Here is a 19450-nt window from a genome sequence, read left to right as displayed (position 1 = left end):
AGTAAATAACTCATCAAAGGACAAAATGGAATTTGTCTGGTTTTGATGCTCTTGTGAACCCAGCCTAGCTGTGGTCGATAAACCACAATTTATGGCAGTATGCAGCCAATTGCAGCTTAGTCCACAAACCCAAGTTGATCAATTCTTGGCTTAAACTCAGCCGACAATTTCTTACTTTAATAATGCAAATATGGAACATAGAGAAGAGTCTGCGATCTTCTGAATCATCTCATCACGGTTAGATGTTATGAATATCACACTAAACCATTACTTGGTTAATAAGCCATCATGGGTTACATTCAAACAGCACACAAAGCTGTAAACCCAATGGCTGGGATTTCAGAAAATCTCTCCATAATCAGATGTGCCATATTAAGGCTTAATCCAACGTGTGAACTATAGCTGCTATCTATAATACGGTTTTTAAAAAGCCGAAGTAGAAAAAGTCTACTCATTTGGGCACTGAGAAACCTGTAACCATCCAGGAACCTTCCCTTTTTTATCCCATTTTTTACCTAGTTCTTATTCTAAAAAAAAGAGAAAACCCTGAGGTATGTCATCTAGGAGATCATACTACTTATCCACATTAAGAAAATGGGGGCTGCCGTCAGGGGGACCAATGTTTTATTTTGGATTTTTTTCTCATTCTTTTTCTAAACAAAAACCACTCCGACCTATGCCATCCAGGAAATTAAAATATTCCTCCACATTAAGGACTCATTTTGACACTTTGTGCTGCTGAATCCATTTCAGCACTTTTCTCTGCCCCTCCTTTTTTCTCCTCAATATAAAAAATATATATAATATGAAAAGCAGACCACCACCCTTCTCTCCTGCTATCTATTACTGCAAGGTCCTATAGAAGTAATCGTTAAAATATTTAATAAACCAAACTAAAAATAGAGCTTTCCATCTTTTTTTCTATTCCAAAACTTTTTTCTGTCTGTCCAACATCTCTTGATAGGCAATGAATCTTCTTAAATTCAGCTTCACGTTGTCTAGAACACATAGCTGCTCTGTGTTGTACTGTCCTCTGCCCTCCTTTCGCATCTGCAGTTAAAAAAAAAACATAGCCTGTGTCAGTCCAACTATGTGGACCGAACTAAGAAATCAACTCTACAAAACGGCTTATTTTAATATTGGCTACAGAAATAGAATCTTCCAAGTCTATGCTTTAACCACCTCTGCTCCCCCACTTATACTCATGTGAATTAGAAAGGTGTCTATCTGAACCACTGTTGCCTACTTTCTGGCTGTTTTGGATTCAAGTTATGTTTTTCCCCTTGTCACTTTGGTAAAGGGCCTGGCCTATCTCTGTCCAGGTCATCTTCCTTACTCTCTATACTCTGTTTCACATTATCCATCCAGAGTCAGCATCTAAGCCATTTAGTAAAATCCACTGAAAAGCAGAAATAGGGCAGGCAATTGGAGGAGGGCCCTAAACCAGAAGCAGATGCAACCAAATGTGAGAACTGCTACTACTGAAAGACAAGTGGGATTCATTTAACAGCTGATATAAACTCTTCTCACCAGTGTAAACATACAGAAACCTTCGCAGAAGCTCTAAAATGAGCTTAACTCTAGTTAATCAGCGATAGACAGACAGACAATCCAAACTCCCCCATCCCGGGAAATACAATGAAACAGGAACAAAACCCATAGACCTGCCTGCTTCCACCTCATTGTAGCCTCCTCCTTTCTATTAAAAAAAAATATTAAGCAGATTCACCAATTACAAAGATGCTACCCATCCCATTTCAAAATGCATTGCTGAAGCCACGAGGACTTGTAACTTGGGGATTTTAAAATAAACCGGATGTTGGGATTTTCAGGAAATCAATGAATGAATGCAAGAAAGTTAACTGGTTAGATCTGCAACCCAAATGCGTTCCTAAACCACATTAGTGCCTCATCCTCTACGTCTTACTAGGAAACAGCCTGCTTACCCGTGACTTGAAAACTGGCTGGAATTCCTTAAGTGCATAAAGCAATTTTATTTCCTCCGCTGCACTTTCTGCTTCTTTGCCATCGGCAAAAACGTCGAAGAGGGCGTCCAGTGCTTCCCCGACCACCACAAGGGAAGGATCTTTCATCGCAACATTGAGGAGGAACTTCCCAATGTCCTGCAACAACACAGAAGCACAAAACTGAAAGGGGGAAAAAAAAGAGAACTAACCATCTTCCAAGCAGTTAACATCCCCATTAAAAGGAAGATGGCAACTGACTTTACCTTTAGTGTTTCAGCAGTGTTTTCCACTTTCGCAAGCACGCTCCCAGCAATTCCTAAAATGCTAACAACATTGACTCGGACACTGATGTTTTTGCTCTGAATACCGGCGTCACACAGAATTATCAGCTGCTCCGGAGTCATGCACTGTTTAAAAGAAGAGGAAGAAAAAAAGCCTCCTCTCAGCCTTTGAATCAAACATCCTTAGTGTCCCACTCCAACCTGGAGCCCTCCAGATGTGCTGGGATTGCAATTCCTGACAGCCACGTGGGCTGAGAATTCTGGGAACTACAACCCCAAAATACCTGGAAAGGTGTTTTTTAGGAACATTTTTCTTTCAAGTGCCAAAGAAAAGGGCAGCGGCATAGGCTTGTGGACAAACTATCCCAGGTGCCTCAAGAGGCCATTCCATCAACACGGGCAGGAATAGAGAGGGAAAAAGTACTCTGCATATGTTCAGAGGCACTATTTCCCAGCCCTACTTCAGTTTCAGCACTATGTCTGGGGTAAACAGTCTAAGTGTAATGTGTGAAACTAGCTCTCAGGGTTTAAGTCTATGGTCAAATCAGGACACCATGGTTTGTGCAACAAACCATGGCTTAAAAATTCTGCTTTAGTCTGAAACATGAGCCCAGCCACTTTGGTTTAGATTATGGCTTTATGAGCTATGACTTATTCAAGAAACCATACTTAGGGAACCTAAGTTTGAAGTCAGACCTCATTATGGTTTATTGTTACTCGCAAACAGATCCTGTCTCAGCATGACAAAGTCATACTGATTTCCTGAATTCCTTAAGATGAGTTGACCCCATTCCTGTTGAATTCAAAAGATCTCCAAGAACTACAAGCATGCATAACTCAACCGCTTCATATGATGTGGATGCTTTATAACCGGATTGTGGAAACTGTAATGTCAGATGCCAACGTGTCCCAAAAACTCACTTGAGGTATATTATTTGATGCCAACATTTGCAGAAGAGCTCGCAACGCACTGGTGACAGCTTCCAGAAACTCCATTTCTTTTGAAAATTCTGTCCAAAAGTATAAAGCACATTTTGTTTGTGCTCAAAACACAAGTTACATACATTTTTTGGGGGTAAATATCTTCTGTTAATATTTGCATATGGCCTGGAAAATATGCTCCAAGCTGACTTTGTGGCTCTCATATTTTTTTGGAGCTGTTTTAGGCAAGGTTCCAAATTCTCTAAGATTAAATGGAACCGGTATCCTTTTTCAAGGAGGTTCTTATTCTCTTGCCAGTCACCCTGAATTATTTTTATGTCAAAAGTGGAATAATATTTGTAAAATCAGCATTTAGCAACCTGCAGGCAGCTATCAAAGTCTCACAAATCTGTGCCTCTGAAACTTGGCTACAGATCACCATTCTTCGGCAACGCAGGTGGGTTTTTTTGCTATTTATTTACAGCTTCAAAAAAAAAAAAAATCCCAAAACAGATGACTTAATATTAGGAGCATGTAAATACTAGGAAATACTTCAAGTTCAGAATAAGCTTAGCATTCAATCTCAAAACGGGTTTTGTTTTAGGTCTGGGGGCGCATCAGACCAGACAAAGCCATTCTAAAAAGGCTGAAACGTGTGCGCGCATGCGAGAGAGAGAGCGCACGCACCAGTTTGATGTAGTGGTTTAAGGCAGTGTTTCTCAACCTTGGCAACTTTAAGAGGTGTAGACCTCAACTCCCAGAATTCCCCAGCCTCATGCTGGCTAGGGAATTCTGGGAGTTGAAGTCCACATCTCTTAAAGTTTCCTAGGTTGAAAAGCACTGGTTTAAGGCACCAGGCTAGAAACTGGGGGACGACGAATTCTAGTCCTCCCTTAGGCACGTATACCAGATGGGTGACTTTGGGCCAGTCCCTCCTCTCAGCCCTAAGAAGGTGGCAAGGACTAACTACTTCTGAAAACGCTGCCAAAAAAACTGCCCAGACTTGTCCCAGCAGTCACCAGGAGTCAGCACTGATTCAAAGGCCCCTGGCAATGCTTTTCCATGCCCTGCTGCCAACCGCAGCACACGTTGGCTCACGCCTGTCTTAAATAAATAAGCCTACTCTCACAGTGCATACAAAGACAAAACAGCAGGAAGCACCGTCATTAAATAGAGATGTAGGTTGCCAGTGTAATTAGCAGAGGGACTGGGAAGGATGAGCAACAATGGCAGCAGGGAAGAACTAGAGTCCTACCAAGCTAGAAAGAGCCTAAAATCAAAGCCTCAAGCAAACCTGGTTGAGAAAAAATTAATTGAGACAAGTGCTGTGACAGCGATTGAAGCACCGAAAGTCCCCCGAGGCTATCCACATCCGACACCAGCAAGATGCTGTGAAGACAGGTTAGTGCTCTGTACTGGATCATATTCAACCTGAAAGAAAACAGAATGGAGTTAAGGCCGATGTTGAGGCCTTCTAATGCTAGGGGCCAGCCATCTGCATGTAGCCTGAAGTTAACACCCTTATTTTGCTTATTTGCTAACAAAGCCCCCAAGAAAACTGAGCCACCCAAATCCATCAGCTGGATCTTTCAGCTGGGGATCATGTGCCACTTGCAAGCTATGCATCCTTGTTCTAGTCCAATGTTAAGACTGGATGGACCAGCGGAGACAGTGTTCTCCTAAGAAGGTGACAAGGAAATGAATGAAAACAAGCCACCTACTTTTTAATCAGAGGCTTCCAAGATGGATGCTGCATACAGACATCAACAGTAACACTACTTGGGAAAGCAGTTTTCTCCAGTATCTGCACAAAGGGAAGAACAGTTATGGTTCGTCGTCAGTATTCTGAAAAGGACTACAGGCCCCAATTCTTAGGAGAGCACAATATCCACACAGAATACGGAAGTGGCCACAAGCTCCTAAGACCATCACATTTCCTTTATTTGTTTTGAAGAGTATGATCCTTTCTTGTTAAACTGCAAAGGTATGTTCAGAATTCTTTGCCCACTCTTTTTCAGATGCTCCCAGATTGACCCATTCCTTCATGCCATGGCGAACAGAACTTCAACAAGTTATGCAGTCAAAAAGGCAGGAGGCCAAATATGCAGCATTATGCAGGCATGCATGCAACTGCTACAGTCAAGCTGCAGAACACAAATTCCTGTTCTGACAGTTCTCCAAGCAATGGTATTAACATATATTCTTTCCATATGCTCTTAACAGAGCTACACTAATGCAGGCATTCTGTGAACAAGGGAACTACATCAGACTCAGCCACTTTGGTTTGTAAGAGGTATCCGTCAGAAAACAAGCCAATCAAAAACTGCAGCATTTTTTGATTTCTTGCATTCTCAAATGCAAGGTTTTGGCTAGGTTCTTCTTCATGACCCCTTCTAGGATACTCCATTATAGCCTCAGTACCACTCTTGTTCTTATTTTCCTTCCAACCACTAGATTTCTGATGTACTGTATGTAATGTTTCTTACGGCCAAAAAAGCCAAATGGCTTTCTTAGGTGCAGGATCAAGAAAGCCCCTTTGGAAAAATCCAATGCTTTATGCACGATCTGGCAGAGAAACCTTTTCGAATGATACCTTTCCCACCTCCCACCCAAAATACAAAAGTACTTTTTTGTGAGGCACTGGGAGACTATCATCTGATTCACCCATCATCCTGGGCCTTAGTATGGCTGGTCTGATTCTGGCTTAGTACATGACCACCTGCCCCAACGCATTTGGAGGGCACCAGCTGGAGAAGAGAAGGAAGGCTACTGCACAGCGTGAACATCATATGCCTGTAATCCACAGTTTAAGGCCGAGCATGTTGCGTGAACTCAGCCAACTGCGCATTATTCAGTGAAGCATAATGAAGTAAACCCAGTCACAGGTTCTGGAAACAGAAGCCGCATTTGGAAACGCAGAAGTTGTAGCCTGAAGTCAAAGAAGAGGCAGTGACCTTCTTTGGGATCAAGTGGTTGACCAGGGCGGTGTGAATTTCAGCTGAAAGGCACAGCGGAGAAAGCAGCTTCCCATCTTCCTCATAACCGTTATCTAGAAAGGCATCGCTTTCATCACTACTTGATAGCTCTTCCCACTCTTCATCAGAAGTATCTGGAAACACAAGCCACGCGCATCAACACCCCAGAGGAACCGCCACAGCTTTATTTGTATGCTGCCATCTTGAATTTCCCAGGTGCCAACTTCTCCACCAAATGCCAATTTTTCTGTCTCTGTGCTTCAGAGGTTCTAGATTCAACTATTATCACACAACATTCTTTTCGATGGATTGCTTGTGCTAAGTGTGAAAGTGCAAGCTGGAACACCTTGGGCAGCATTCCCACAATGTACCTTAAGCTACTGAACAGACTGGGTTCACAAGAGCTTCACAGCTGAAACTGACTGAGCTGTACCTGTTGTGTGAATACACTTAGTAGGTCTTCAACTATTCCACAGTGCCTTTATTTATTGCTCAAATTTAGCCACCGCCCATCTCCCCCAAAAGAGGGACTCTGGGCGGTTTACAGTAAAATCCAGCGCAAAATATAAACATTAAAATCACATAAAACAGTTATAATAAAATATAGTAAATAAATAAAATCCAAGGAAGGTATAAAATCCAGGCTGGTGGGAGGGACTCTAGGGTACAAGCCACCCCCAAGAATGGTTATTCGCTTTCCCGCCCCAGGCGAGATGGCAGAACCAGGTCTTCAGGGCCTTCCGGAAGGTCAGGGGTGAGGGGGCCTGCCTCACCGCCAGGGGCAAGATATTCCAGAGAGCGGGAGCCACCACAGAGAAGGCCCACTTCCTGGACCCCGCCAGATGAAATTCTCTTATGGACGGGGTCCGCAGCATGCCCGCTCTGCACGATCAGGTGGGACGGGGCGATGTTATGGGGATGAGACTGTCCCTCAGGTAGCCCGGTCCCATGCCATGTAGGGCTTTAAAGGTGATAACCAACACCTTGAATTGGACCTGGAAGCAAACTGGCACCCAGTGCAGCTCGCGCAGCGACAGTGTTATATGTGCCCACCTAGGGGCACCAAAAATAGCCCGCGCAGCTGCATTCTGGACCAGCTGAAGCTTCTGGATACTCTTCAAGGGTAGCCCCAAGTAGAGCGCGTTGCAGTAGTCTATATGGGAGATAACCAGGGCGTGAGTGACTGTTCAGAGGGCTTCTTGATCCAGGAATGGGCCTAACTGGCGCACAACCCGGAGTTGCGCAAAGACCCTCCTGGCCACGGTTGCCACCTGCTCTTCAAGCATCTTTAACCAAGACCAAAAGTTTCTGAGGGCCACCTGTGTCATTTCTATGCACTGTACGCCTTACTCTGTATTGTAACTCTGTTATACACTGCTCAGTCTGTGGATTAGGGTGGGGGACAAAAACTGTGATGCAAATAACCTCGTTAAGCATCACGTATTAAGACAGCCACCAAGTTGGGGAAAACTACATACAAGAGGAGAGCCACAGACATACCTTCATTGCAGCACATATTGACAATGATTTCCAGGGCAGTTTGCTGGGCAAGAAGTAATGCGCTCACTTGCTTCAGCTCCTGCTGGCTGCGCTGTGAAGCAAAGAACACGGGGCGTTGTCTCCATACAAGGTCAGACAGGTGGGCTGGCCCTCACATTGAGCTAAATCCTGGCTTATTTAAACTCTGTTTATCAAATTCCAATAGAATAAATGCTGTATCTTCCCCCTCTTAATCAATGTTAGGGTTGCCCCTTCCTCGATGATGATGGTGATAGATGATGGGGCTAATGTTGATAGAGAACGAGAGAGAAGTAATGAAGAAAAAATGCTAGGGTGGAGAAAAAGGGTGAAAAAACTGGGAGTAGGCCAAGAACAGTTCAGGAGAAGTTGGAGAGCAGGGCAAGAATTTCATTTCGGTATGCTGTGCATGAGCAGGCCTTTTTTAGCCAGCAAATAAGAAAGAAATTCCTGAAAGAATGAACTGTCCCTGCAGCCATTTCAAGCTGATAATCACAGTCTTTGGATGGGAATGTTTTGCTTGTCTTAGCCTGATAAGTGAGTCCCTGGTTCACCACCTCTAGAGACCGGATCAGCCACTTACTGGGAGTAGATCCAACATGTCCTTTTCCCCTTGGGGGATTCCTCCACTTTCTTCTTCCACACCATCATCTTCTATCTGTACCGAGTTACCTTCGTCAACCCCATTTCCTTCAGTGGAAGTTTTCAACCTTGCTGTTTCGGCTTCCTTCATCTGAACGACCACCTCACCAGCATCCACCGCTAAACAGTCTGAGAAGATCTTCAGGATGGCATTGATGGTTCCTGCCTGGCTACCAGAAGGCATGGTGCTCTTTACATTCCATGTTACCCCTGAGGCAGGGAAAGGGTTAAGGTAGATATCAGCCAGCCAAATGGGGTCACTGGTGCATCTCTTGCACAAGAGAAAGGGACAACCCCAAACTGCAACCACAAGAGAGTCCTTTACTGTCAGGTAGTCCTCGACTTATGACCACAATCAGAACTGGAACTTTGGTCACTAAGCGATGTAGCCGTTAAGTGAAGCATCACGTGACCGTGCCTGATTTTACAACCTTTTTACCACGGTCATTAAGTGAATCTGGCTCCCCCCATTGATTTTGCTTGTCAGAAGCCAGGTGGGAAGGTCGCAAATGGTGATCACGGGACCCCAAGACACTGCAACCGCCATAAATACATAAATACATTCTGGTACCCAAGCTCCCGAATTTTGATCACGTGACTGCGGGGATGCTGCAACAGTCATAAGTGCAAGGAGAGGTCAAAAGTCACTTTTTCCCAGCGCTGTCGTAACTTCAAACGGTCACTAAACCAATGGTTGCAAGTTGAGGACTACCTGTAACACAACTGGCTGTTTAATGCAAGGATGCTACCTTTAGATTCAGGAACAGGGCCTTCAATTTTCTAGCTACACGATGTCTACTAGCCAACTTACAAGACCTGAAATAAGTAATTGGCAGTTCTTTTACTCCAAGTCAGACTCATTAGGCATCCTCTAGCAAAGTCTTCCCCAACCTGGAGTCTTTCAGATCTCCTAGAGTAATTTCCACAATTTCCAGGCAGCGCCCTACTAGCTCAACACTGACTAGGTTCACAAGTTGCACCAAGCCAGGATTGTTTAACAATGGCTTGCTAAACAAGCCATAATGGCCACAAATGAGACAAAGTCAAAAATAAACAAAACGTGTTCTAAACAGGCCATTCTCTACTTTTAGATGCACTCAGACATCACACAAAGTAATCATTTTCTCAGTAAGAGTTTGTTGATTAAGCTGTAATGGTTTGGTTCACACCTAGTATTTAGCTACTATAGGTGGGTTCCAATATCTCACTAAGCCAGAAATGAAGACATCACATCATGGCTTCCTGAGATACCTGCACCCAGCCTTTGACTGGCAGTTTCAGACAGGATCTTTCCCCAAAGCTACCTGAAGATGCCAGAGATTGATGCAGGGAACTCCCACATGCAAACCATGGAGCTGTGACTCTTCCCCCTACACTCTGGCACACCATTGCCAAAGTAAGTACCCAGTCAAAACGTACCTGCCACCAATGTCCGTAAAAGGATGTGCTCCAAGTCTTTGTCCGACGATAACATGATCATTTCCAGCACCTGATGTGCAGATGCATCAAAAGATGAAAGCAGATCCAAATTATCTTCTGTCACCGTCTGTAAACAGGATGCTGTAAAGGCAGAGAAGGGCGTCGGTATTTAAATCTAGGCCACAAATCCAAGTCAGGAACTCTTAAGTCAACCTTCCTAACCTTATTCTTCTTTTTGTTTCAGAAAAATATGTTTAACTACTTGATACTGTTTTTAGTTTACTCCTACGAATGCTCACTTTCATTGTTATCTGACGCTAAATTAATCATGAAACATTTCTCTAAAATTATTAGTATCATTTTGCCATCTGCTATGTAATTTTTTTCCTAGAAAAACAATTAAAAGCAGGATACAAGTTAATGAAAAACAAAAACAAATAAAAATTAGAAGACAACACATTTCACCCACTCCTACTACGAACAGCCCTTTCACTTGATAAATGACATAGACAGCTTCATACCAGCAAGAAGAGCCAAAGCAAGCATATCCAATAAAAAGGAAGATATCTCCCTCTCTTACCCACAGCGATAGCCAGGTCTACATTTGTATGAAATCTCTTCAGATATTGTAGAACAACATCTAGGCATCCTTCTTTGTTGAATATTGATACTGCCGTACTGTTGCATTCACTGGTAGAGACATTAAAGAAGGTTTAGCCAGTTGTCCGATAATGCCCTAAGGGTCTACTGATTTATAAGCAAAGATTGTGAACTTATAACAACTGCACATGGTAAAAAAATGATTTGAAAGAAGTGTTTTGGAACTCACATGAGCATAGGACTCTTTGCTATGCATTAAGGCAGACAGGGTGGGTTTTTTTCCCAGGCATCTATGCAAGCCTGAAAGAAGATGCAGCTGCTTTAATGAGGTAATGCCTCTTAATGCAACCACATCACTTTTCAGCCTTCGGCAGAAGCCTGAAGAAGGGGGGGAAAGCCACACTTGCTTTAATGAATAACAGAGAGCTTCTGTGCTCACACTTCTGACACTCTTCTTCCAAACAAGGTTTGAAGCATCCACAGTCCCTAGCACTGACTGGCTTCCAATTAAAACCTAAATGATTTACACAATAACAACAGAACACAAAGATGTTACCTTCTACTAACTGGGATCAACTTGCTTTTACTCCCATCCTTCCCCCACACAAACATACACAGACACATGCAATGTTAATTAAATCATTTTATTTGTACCGTATTTCAACTTTCTCAGAAAGGGCTGAGCACACACATCATGCCCAATTCCACAAAAGCCTGGAGAGAAGGACACTCAGTTGATTCCGTCTTCATCAAATATCCTCAGCTGGCCCTGAAACCAAGAATTTCACAACTGAACTCACCAGACATTCCACAGCAGGTTCACTGCTTCATTAGCAATGTCCTCAGTATGGTTCTTCTCTGCCTGCTTGTCTTCCTTCAGGGAACCATTGTTTTCAATAAGTCCTGCCTGGCACTGTTTTGATCAAAGTAGGTCAAAAAAGAACAAAAATTAGAATAAGTGCATGCTGACATGGTCCTGATGGGAAGAGTGCAAGATATCCTTGCCTCCATGGATTTCTTCCAGGCTCATTCATTCTTCAAAGGACTTTTTGGATACCAGTTTCTGTAGGCTGGTTCACCCATCACTTTAAACCAAATGGGAGTTGTTTCATTCTGGCCCAGTCTGCTGAATGAACCTAACTATTCTGGCTTGTCAGCTGTGGTTGACGGTTCAGTATAACTGGTGAACCCAGCCAACTGTGGCTATGGTTTACTGTAGCCTAATAGTCAGGTCACATAACCTAATCAATGTTAGATGATCTTGAAAAGCAAAGCATGGACAAACCTAGTTACTGGATGGTAGGCTACAAGGAAAGCCTATACAGTAAGTTAGGCTGGAGTAGAAAGTAGAAAAAACATTCCCAAAGAAGGCATTGACAAATCATTTCCGTATCATTGACAATAAAAATACAGATACATCCATGAGGTCATCAAGAGTCAACCTTAACTTGAACAAGAGTTTACATTTGCCTTGTACTGTGTGAACCCATCATGATTTGGGTCAGACTATTTAGGGAAAGACCAAGCCTGAGAATGCTCTGGTTTGCAAATCATATTGACCCATGGTTTGTCTAATCATAATTTATTGAATAAATTATCTGTGGTTTACAGCCTGAGTTAAGTCAAGGCCAAACAAATTACTGAACAACCTAGCACAGCATCTGAGTATAATCAATGCAATGCTTCCCTAAAGCTGATCAGCAAGTTCAGAGCAAAATTAAGATTAGAATGGCCATATTTACCATATTACAGATCTGTGCATGCTTTGAAAAAGGTTCTAAAATGTATGGGTGCACGAGCACAGCATTTCTTTAAAGCAGTCATCTCTTTTTTCAGTGCAAGCCTGGAAAAGATGCAGCTGCTTTAATGAGCTGGTTCTTTAAGGCAACCATGGTTACTATGATTCAGAGAGACTCAAAGTGACACAAAAAGATGCTGTGCTCATGGTCCTGCACATTCCAAAACACCTCTGCAGAATTATTTTGAAAGCACAATCTTGTTACATACCTCCTTCAATAAAGCTACAAGGGGAGTCATGATGTCTTTAGTGACCATATCATTGCAAATTTCAAATCCTCCACAGGCACTGAGGTTTCTGTAACAAAGCCAGGTTTAGTCCATATTAGTTTGCCAGTTTGCTTGTTTTTTAATCAGCAATTTATAACAGTTTTTCAAGATAAGGATCAGTAACAACACAGCAGTGAGGAAGATTTATAAACTAAAATGAACAAAAAAAATGTTTGAAAAGTTTTGAGAAACTTTTTGCCTCTGGGTGGGAAGAAAATCTTATTGAGAACTCCTTAGAAACCAGGATGAAAAACATGGATGTGATCTTGCTAACTTGTGTAAGTCAAAAAATTTTGAATCAAGAGAAACACACAAAGAGAAGGGGCAGAAATTGTAATGGTACATGGGAATGACCTTGGGAGACAGGTGGAAGAGCCGCAGACAAGACAACAGTCTGATAAATGAAACCTGAGTCTGCAGAAGGAATGGGGGCATGGCAAATGTCTCAGAAGGGACCCTCCTTAGTTTCTTGGGCTGTAAAGGTGAAGGGGGAGAGATGTTCTTTCAGATTTGCAAGATACTGTTAACGTAACCTTAAAATAAAGTAGAGCCATTACTTCTGGGTGTGCTTCTTGTCTGGACTACCTCACAAGGCTTACAGAAATTGAGTAGAAATTGCAAGCATAAGGCTTGTTCACCAAAAACCCATCTGAGCAGACTCTAAGGCAGTGTTTCTGAACCTTGGCAACTCCAAGATGTGTGGACTTCAACTCCCAGAATTCCCCAGCCAGCCGTGCGGTGCTGAATTCTGGGAGTTGAGGTCCACACATCTTAAAGTTGCCAAGGTTCAGAAGCATTGCTCTGTGGCTTCCAGGAACAGAACGACAACCTTCTACAGATAAATTTCTGAAAGGTGTAGCAAAGCCGAACTGAATCTAACCACGACTAGGTCTTTTGACAGAACAGTAACCTCAAGCTTACTGAATTTACTCCCCTATTTCATTTGCACAATGCACTAAGCACCCCAGATAGCCCACCCACATTCCAGCCTGAACCTTGCTTTTCCCTGGCCTCCTCTCCATCATCCACTGCTCACCGAAGAGCTCCCGCAGCCGTCTCCCGAACCACTTGACTCGGATCAAGCATCAGTGGACCGAGTCGCCGAACCACATCTCTTTGCACAAAAGCTGGAATTGTTTGTTGCGGTTGCAACATCTTGGAAATGTTGGCGCAAGCAAATTCACGCACGTCGGCATTGGGGTGCTGCAGCTAGAAAGGCAAAGAAGGAAGAAGGGGGGCACAGAGAGATGACACTTACATCGGTATGCTGCAAAGGAATCTCACGGATCCCTTTTCTCATTACTCTTTGCTGGGTCTAAGTCTAGTCAACTGCTTTACCAGCACAAAAGTTTCCTTTGAATGCTTGAACAGGGTTCTGGCATAATGCAAGTCATGAAAACATCGGCTTGGCCCAGCCGTCACGCCACGCCAGACTTTCCCACCTCAGCGACTTCCAAATGTGTGGATTTTTAACTCACAGACTTCTCAATGATGGCCATGACCACTAGGGAACTCTGCAAGATGATCTGTACTTCTGCAGGTTGCCCAGGCTGGAAAACACTGCATGAAGGTTTATGCATTAACACTGCATGAAGGAAAGCACCTCACTTAGGTTTTTGCACATTGTATGAAGCCCATTCTAGGGACGCGGTGGCGCTGCGGGTTAAACCGCTGAGCTGCCGATCGGAAGGTCGGCGGTTCGAAACCGCGCGGCGGGGTGAGCTCCCGTTGCTCGTCCCAGCTCCTGCTCACCTAGCAGTTCGAAAACATGCAAATGTGAGTAGATCAATAGGTACCGCTTTGGCGGGAAGGTAACGGCGTTCCGTGAGTCATGCTGGCCACATGACCCGGAAGTGTCTATGACAACGCCGGCTCTAAGGCTTTGAAACGGAGATGAGCACCGCCCCCTAGAGTCGGACACGACTGGACTTTACGTCAAGGGAAACCTTTACCTTTACCTATGAAGCCCATTATTTAATCTGTGAGATTTCTACACCACCTTTCTGTTCAGAAGGAGAACTCAAGGCAGCTTATAATTGGTTTGCTTTATAGACTATAGTTTACATTATTGCTCAGTTTGCAATAATGTTTTGCCATGGCTTACTTTTTAAAAAATAAAATTGGCCTTCCAATGATAAAACTTAGCTCTTTCATACCAGACTTGTGAGGTATTATTCATTCCATTTATGGGATGAAGAAGCCATAGTTTGCTTAACTACAGTTGACTGGTTTGACTTGCATGGCATGCAAAGCCAAAAATAAACTAACCATTCATAGCTTAGCACAACGTCAGGAGCCACTCTTTGGCTTTTTAAAGCAAACCGTCGCTTTGCACAATGTCTGAAACCAATCCTTGTATCAATTTTTAACCTCTGGCCTTCAACCTTGGATCACGGGAAATTAGAACAGCCATGAGTGAAGACCCTTTGTAACAAACCCTGGGTGTACTTATGAGCCTGATGAAACTCCTCTGGTTCTCCAAGATCTTTAACAGTAAAGAGTTATAACAGCTGCTACCTCTGCTCTTTACTTAGGTTGTTTGCTGAAGCATTTAAATAGGATTACCAAATCCATTCTGAAGATTCCTGGAAGGCCCTCCCACAGGATTTAGATCTATGCACACTCCTGGGAAGGTGCAGAGTGCATTTTCTCCACTCAGATCTGAACACACTCAAGTAAATCTTTCAGAAAGGTAGGTGCAATTTCCACCCATCACTGCTGCCCTGAATGTTTACAGTCCCATTTGGGACACCCTTAAAATACTTGTTTTAAAACTCTTAACTTGCAGGGCAACACCTTGCCCATCCAACAAATGCACTTTGCCCTTCGGTGCCCACCTCAAATTCTGGAGCTGCTACTCATTGGTGCAATCTCATTAGAGGATGCACAGAAGCACATCAGAACCTATTTTCCTGATTAGCTGGCAACCCTACTTGCAATTTCCAGCAAGCCAGGGGAACACGTCGATCACCCTGTTTTCCCTCCCGGGTTCCTGGCGCCCCTACGCGCATTCCAGTACAGCCTGTACGGGAGCAGCCCAGCTCCCCTCTGCTCGCCAGTAAGTTGGCCACCCTCTTAGCACCCCCGGCTCCCCGGAGAGGGAGGCGAGTTCCTCTCCCTTACTTTCTCCAGCAGCTCGGCGGCCGGAGAGGCTTCGTCTTCCCCCGCGTCGGCCTCCCCAGCTTGCTCGCTCAGGCTCCCCGCTGGAGCAAAGGGCGGCGGGCGAACCCGCCAGGCCTTGGTCTTGGTCTTGCCCATGCCGCCGCCGCCGCCGCCGCTCGCACGGAAGAGACCCGGGCCGGGCCGGCCTTCCCCACGTGTGTGGCTGGGGCGCAGGCGCCGTTCGCCGCCCCGGATGCGGGCGAAGTTGGGGCCGGGCCGCCGCCGGGGCCGGTGGGGCGTGGTCCCAGCGGGTCTCCCCGGCGCTCCTCCGGCCCCGCAGCGCCGGCGGCTGGAGCGCCCCTGGGTTCCCCCAAGGCGCAGAGATGCCGTCGCGGGTCTCCGCGGCGCGCTCCAGTCGCCCTCCGGCGCGTCCTTGTTGGCTTGGGTGGTTTTATCGGTGTTTAACTGTTTTTGTACTGCATTCCGATTTTTGTCCGCTTCTTCGCGGGGCCAGTCGCCCGGAGCCCTGCCTTGGAGACGGGCGGCGGCGGGAGTTGAAAGAAGCCGGGCGTAAAACTCAGCCCCGGGGTGGCGATCCACGGTTAGGGCGGGCGGGGCGACTCCAGCCAAGGATCGGCCGCTGCCCTCCGGGGTCCAGGGCGAAAGAAAGCCTCGCTTCGGGGCGGGCTGCGGGAACCTCCCCACGGCAGCCGGGAAGGGGCTGGGGAGGAGCGGGGAGGCGCCGCTTCCCGGTCCCGAGGCGAGCGGGCCGGGCGCGCGCGCGGTTAGCGCAGCTCCCTCGCAGGATGAGCGGTGCGGGGACCAACGGGGGAGAGCCTTGAGGTCCTGTACAAAAGGCGGGATATTAATCCAATAACATTGCAGTAATTAAGGGCTTTGGAAGGTGGTGAACCAGGGGCTGCGATGATGCAGTCCCAGAAACCTTGATTCGCTCTGCCTTCCTTCCGCCTTTGCTTTGCTGTCCTGCCTGCCCAGAGCTTGGGGAAAAGGGCCCTCCAAAACGGGGGAATCGACGATCCAAGCCTAACGGGTGGCCTGGCAGAATAGCCCTCTGCGGGTGTGCTGTTGGCAAGACAACAGTCCATGAATAAGGCTCAGTTCTTGGAAGCAAAATTAACTCTTTTTTCCCCCCCTTTCCCAGGAAAGATTTCAGCACAGGGCTGGGAGAAGCAGCTGGCCTAGATTTCTTAGTTTTTATAAAGGAGATTTTGTCTGCTCCAACTTTCAAACTATTTCAGAAATGTATACTGAGGACAGGAAGATTTGCCTCAAGTGCTCAAGTCAGTCGCTTGACTTCAATATCAGTGGTATATTGAAAAGAATAAAGTCACGCTCCAGTTGTTGGCGATTTATAACATGAGTTATAAATCCTGCTTGGGTTTTTTCTACTCACAGATTAGCTGTAAACCAAAGCTAATTAAGCTAAGTTTTGATAACTAAGGTAGTTGCAAAATCTTTGAGCCATGTTTTAAATGCAGTTTTTGCCTTAATTTTAAGTCAAGGGCCAGAGAGCAGCTTTCCTGAAACCATGAAGTTAGCTATGAACGTTTTTTTATAATCATTCTACATTTCTCATGGTTTTCTTTCTAGAAATCCTCCCAAATTATTCTGCCTAATAGGAAGGCCTTATTTTTAGCCTAAGTATTATTTCAAAATCTCCACATTTCAATTACTTTTTAAATTATGAAAGGTTAAAGATCCACCTATTTAACCATTTCTTAAAGTACAGTATAAGGAGAACGTGCCCAGGATCCCAGCATACATTTCTATTGTTACATTTAACGCTTGGATAATAAATACAAGTTATTTTTTGCATAAAACGATAAAACAATGTTTTTTATACCTGATTGTTGTGAGTAGTCCATCTCTGAGGATGATGAAATAGCAAGGATGTTTCTCCATTATGTAGATTGGTCCCCCCAAATTATCTTCCAGGCTGTCCAGTATCTTTTCTTGATCGAGTTTAGTCTCCCAGATAATCCATGTAGTTACTATTAAAATCCTCCTAGTCAATATGTTAATTCAGAATGCAGAACTGCACTGAGGGCTAATGTAGTCGGTTTAATGGAAAGGATGCCTTTTCTTATAAGCTAAATAGGTTCAGACAGGCCCAGACTAGTCCATGAGACCTTTGGGGAGGAGGGGGACCACTTCCGCTGTTGACGATTATTGGAAGTTAAATAGCCGGATATACGTATTATTTTAGTACTAGGTCGCTAATTTGCATTCTTCCCCCAACAAACTTTGCCTTAGTAGATAAGCCATAACGATTCCTTAGATTTTTAAGAGGCAACTCCAAGTGAAAAAGAAAAATCCGAGAATTTGGAAGAGCTGTTGTAACAGCTTTTTCTAATTTCAAAAGCTCTAATTCAGGGTTTTTCAACCTTGGCAACTTTAAGATAGGTGGACTTCAACTCCCAGAATTCCACAGCCAGCATGCTCTGATCAGTTGGAAAAGCCCAGTTGCAGAGATGTTCAGAACTGGGTCTGTGGCAAAATGTAATAATGCTGGAATTTATCATTCCAATTAAAAAGATGGGGCATATCATAATTTGGGGAAATTATGGATGAGCACTCAGTAGGGTGCATTCAAATCCCAGCTCTGTTCTCTCGTACTTTGCAAATTTGATTTTAAAAACTGTTCATTATTAAAATGTACAAGAATTACCTATTTAGGTTATTTCCAAAGTCATAGTAAGATAATAGCTGTATTTGGGCAAATTATGGGCAGGCTTTCAACTTCTACAGAACTCTTATCAGCCAAGAGAATAAATTTTTAAGAAAGGGTGGAATGGGGCCCTACCAGATAATCAAATCTGTAATTAGTCTTAAGGCTGTTATTGTGGGAAGAGATCTGTATTAATCTATGGTGGCAAAAATCAGGAGTCTGATACCACTTTTTATAAAATTTGTTGGTTGGAAAAGGTGCTATCACGTTCCTCCTGATCATAAGAGAGTCATTTTACAACAAATAGGAAAATGCATAAATCATTATGTTCTACTGTTAGATTTTTTTGCCATAAATTCATATGACTATTTGTAGAGCTATTATGCAGACACAAGCATTGGTTGGTTTCATGCATTTCTGTGTTGCAGAAACCAACTAGTCCTGTATATTGCCATTTTTCCCCCAATGGAACTTTCTGAAGCTAGTGATTTCATCAGTTTTACCTCCAACAAATACACTCTTGCATTTTTTTTAAAGATCAAACAAAATATTTATTTAATATGCATTTCCTACAAAAATGTACAGCTGCTTAAAAACCAAGGTGACGTAAGAAATACAGAAGAAAGATCAAACTTTGATGTACATGTTTTTGCTATTTACTAAATCCAAGGGATGTGCTTCCTATAAATTCTTGCAGGCTGATGCTCCCTTCAGTCTCAGTTGCATCTTCAAGTGTTATACTCTTATTAAAATAGCTTGAACATCTTTTTTAAAAAAGGCACAAGGGTTTAAAATTAAATTGCTGGGTCAATATTTCAAAAGTCACACTGTGGGTAACAGCCATGGTTTTTGTTTTTAACACTTCTGTGTAACAAGGTTAGATTAAAATAGCTGGGAGGCGTTTTGCTTCGACAAAAGGTATTTCTTTCAGATGTTCCCCATATGGAGAACACCAGGGTCACCGAACAATCTAGAATTTGACCTCATGGCTGTAAGACCTATTCCCAAAGCAGGTAATTTTGGTCTGTGAAAAATAGAGCCAAAGGGCCCACTTCTAACACCAGAGGAAAAGCTTCATGCTCCCAGTGCTTCCGTTTAGTCTTAAACCATGATCTACAACTGGCAGTATGGTTTCAGAGCACCTTGCATGGTTTCCATGATGCTGGTGTTTTGGCCTACCATCTCTAGTGTCGAGTCACATTTGCAGTCATTGGTAGAAAAGGTTCTGCAAACTGCTACTGCAAATACAGAAAAACCCAGCTGCCCCCA

General features: G+C 44.1%; 1 protein-coding gene across 1 annotated transcript; it reads right to left on the bottom strand.

Annotated features, from left to right (window-relative positions):
* Positions 1-559: 559 nt before the first annotated feature.
* On the bottom strand, positions 560-15671 carry HEATR3 (HEAT repeat containing 3). The gene is made up of 15 exons (XM_063313280.1): positions 15514-15671; positions 13427-13599; positions 12331-12418; positions 11124-11236; positions 10304-10413; positions 9724-9864; positions 8246-8514; positions 7645-7735; positions 6124-6278; positions 4891-4973; positions 4464-4600; positions 3170-3258; positions 2231-2374; positions 1947-2123; positions 560-1050 (listed from the first exon to the last, which is right to left on the bottom strand). Exons 1-15 carry the CDS (start codon positions 15646-15648, stop codon positions 922-924), a joined length of 2034 nt encoding a protein of 677 aa, XP_063169350.1. The 5' UTR covers positions 15649-15671; the 3' UTR covers positions 560-921.
* Between the last annotated feature and the right edge of the window lie 3779 nt (positions 15672-19450).

Source organism: Candoia aspera, chromosome 11 (assembly GCF_035149785.1).
Source record: "Candoia aspera isolate rCanAsp1 chromosome 11, rCanAsp1.hap2, whole genome shotgun sequence".
In the NCBI taxonomy this organism is placed as follows: Eukaryota; Metazoa; Chordata; class Lepidosauria; order Squamata; family Boidae; genus Candoia; species Candoia aspera.
This window is presented reverse-complemented; position numbering and strand designations above follow the sequence as displayed.